General features: G+C 36.6%; 1 protein-coding gene across 1 annotated transcript; it reads left to right on the top strand.

Annotated features, from left to right (window-relative positions):
* Nucleotides 1-775: 775 nt before the first annotated feature.
* On the top strand, nucleotides 776-1,390 carry LOC143616909 (secreted RxLR effector protein 161-like). The gene has a single exon (XM_077089604.1). The coding sequence runs from the start codon at nucleotides 776-778 to the stop codon at nucleotides 1,388-1,390; it is 615 nt and encodes a 204-aa protein (XP_076945719.1).
* Nucleotides 1,391-1,744: the final 354 nt, after the last annotated feature.

Raw genomic sequence — 1,744 nt, 5'->3', positions numbered from 1 at the left:
AGCTCTAAAGGATAACAGTTGGGTAGAAGCAATGCAAGAAGAGTTAGCACAATTCGGAGACTTAAAAGTATGGGACTTAGTGGAAATGCGCATGGGAAAATATGCAATAGGCACCAAATGGGTTTTCAGGAATAAAAAGGATGAAAGAGGAATAGTCATTAAGAATAAGGCAAGGCTGGAGGCTCTGGGATACTTGCAGGAAGAAGGAATAGATTTTGAAGAAGTCTTTGCCCTAGTTGCAAGATTGGAAGCCATAAGAGTCTTCCTAGCCTATGCAACGTTAATGAACATTAAGGTCTATTAATTGGATGTCAAGTCTGCATTCTTGAATGGGAAGATCGATGAAGAAGTCTATGTTACTCAGCCTCCTGGATGTGAAGATCCAAATCATCCAAATAAGGTGTATAAATTGAGCAAAGCGTTGTATGGACTACATCAAGCTCCTAGAGCTTGGTATGATGAACTCTTAAATAACCTTTTGGACAATGTATTTTGCAGGGGTGCAATTGACAAAACACTGTTCTACAAGAGAATGAAAAGAGATTTGCTGTTGGTTCAAGTGTATGTGGATAACATTATTTTTGGATCAACAAATGAACATATGTGCAAAGAATTTGAAACAGTCATGATATCAAAGTATAAAATGAGCTTTATTGGAGAGATGAATTTCTTCCTTGGGTTGCAAGTGCAACAGAAGAGTGATGGGATATTCATAAATCAATCCAAGTATGTACAAGAAATTCTGACAAAATTCAAGTGCCAAGACATAAAGACAATGTCCATTCCAATGGATACACATGAGAAAATGGTAGCTGATGAAAAAGGAGAGCCAGTGGATCAGCATGAATACAGGGCCAATATAGGATCACTGATGTATTTGATATCTTCAAGACCAAATATCATGTTTGTAGTGTGTGTGTGTCCAAGATTCCAAGCAAACCCAAAGGTCTACCACATGTTAGTAGTGAAGAGAATTTTCAGATACGTGAAGGGAAAACCAGATTTGGGCATCTGGTATCCGAAGAACAACTCCTTTGACTTGACAACTTTCACTAACAGTGACTATGATGGTTGCAACATGAGTAGAAAGTCAACCTCAGAAGGATGCCAATTTATAGGGAATAGGCTGGTGTCATGGCAATGCAAGAAACAAACCGTAGTGTCATTCTCAACCGCTGAAGCTGAGTACATTGCAACATCTACTTGCTGTGCACAAGTTCTTTGGATCCAAAGTGCGTTGCTGGATTATGGTCTGAATTTCTTACTCACTCCTATTTATATAGATAATATTGTTACCATATTTATTGTGACAAATCCTGTTCATCATTCTAAAACTAAGTACATAGAGATTAGGCATCATTTCATTAGGGATTGCAATAAAAAGGACTGATAGAAATGAAAACGGTAGAAACTACTGTCAATTTGGCTGATTTATTCACCAAACCACTAGACAAAACCATGTTTCGTTTTTTGTTAAAATGCCTAAGAATGATCAATGCTGATGAGGTTTAATTAATGATGTGTGCCTAAGTAAGATGCTGAATTGACTATCTGATTATTGCTCACTATTTTTGAATGCATGAATGTGTGAAATGTTCTTACTGATTATACTTTGCCTTGCTTGTTATGATTGCTTGATAGAAAGTTGTCTGACAAATTGCATGATTGTTTTGCATAACATGCTTTGAAATTGAAAACTGATTTACTCAATTGCTTTGAAATGATATACTTTAGTGAAAGTTGA

This window comes from Bidens hawaiensis, unplaced genomic scaffold (assembly GCF_021521415.1).
Source record: "Bidens hawaiensis isolate Kalapana, Puna unplaced genomic scaffold, B.hawaiensis_p1.1 tig00050627_1, whole genome shotgun sequence".
Classification (NCBI taxonomy): domain Eukaryota; kingdom Viridiplantae; phylum Streptophyta; class Magnoliopsida; order Asterales; family Asteraceae; genus Bidens; species Bidens hawaiensis.
The sequence above is the reverse complement of the archived record's forward strand: the minus strand, read 5'-3'. Positions and strand labels throughout refer to the sequence as shown.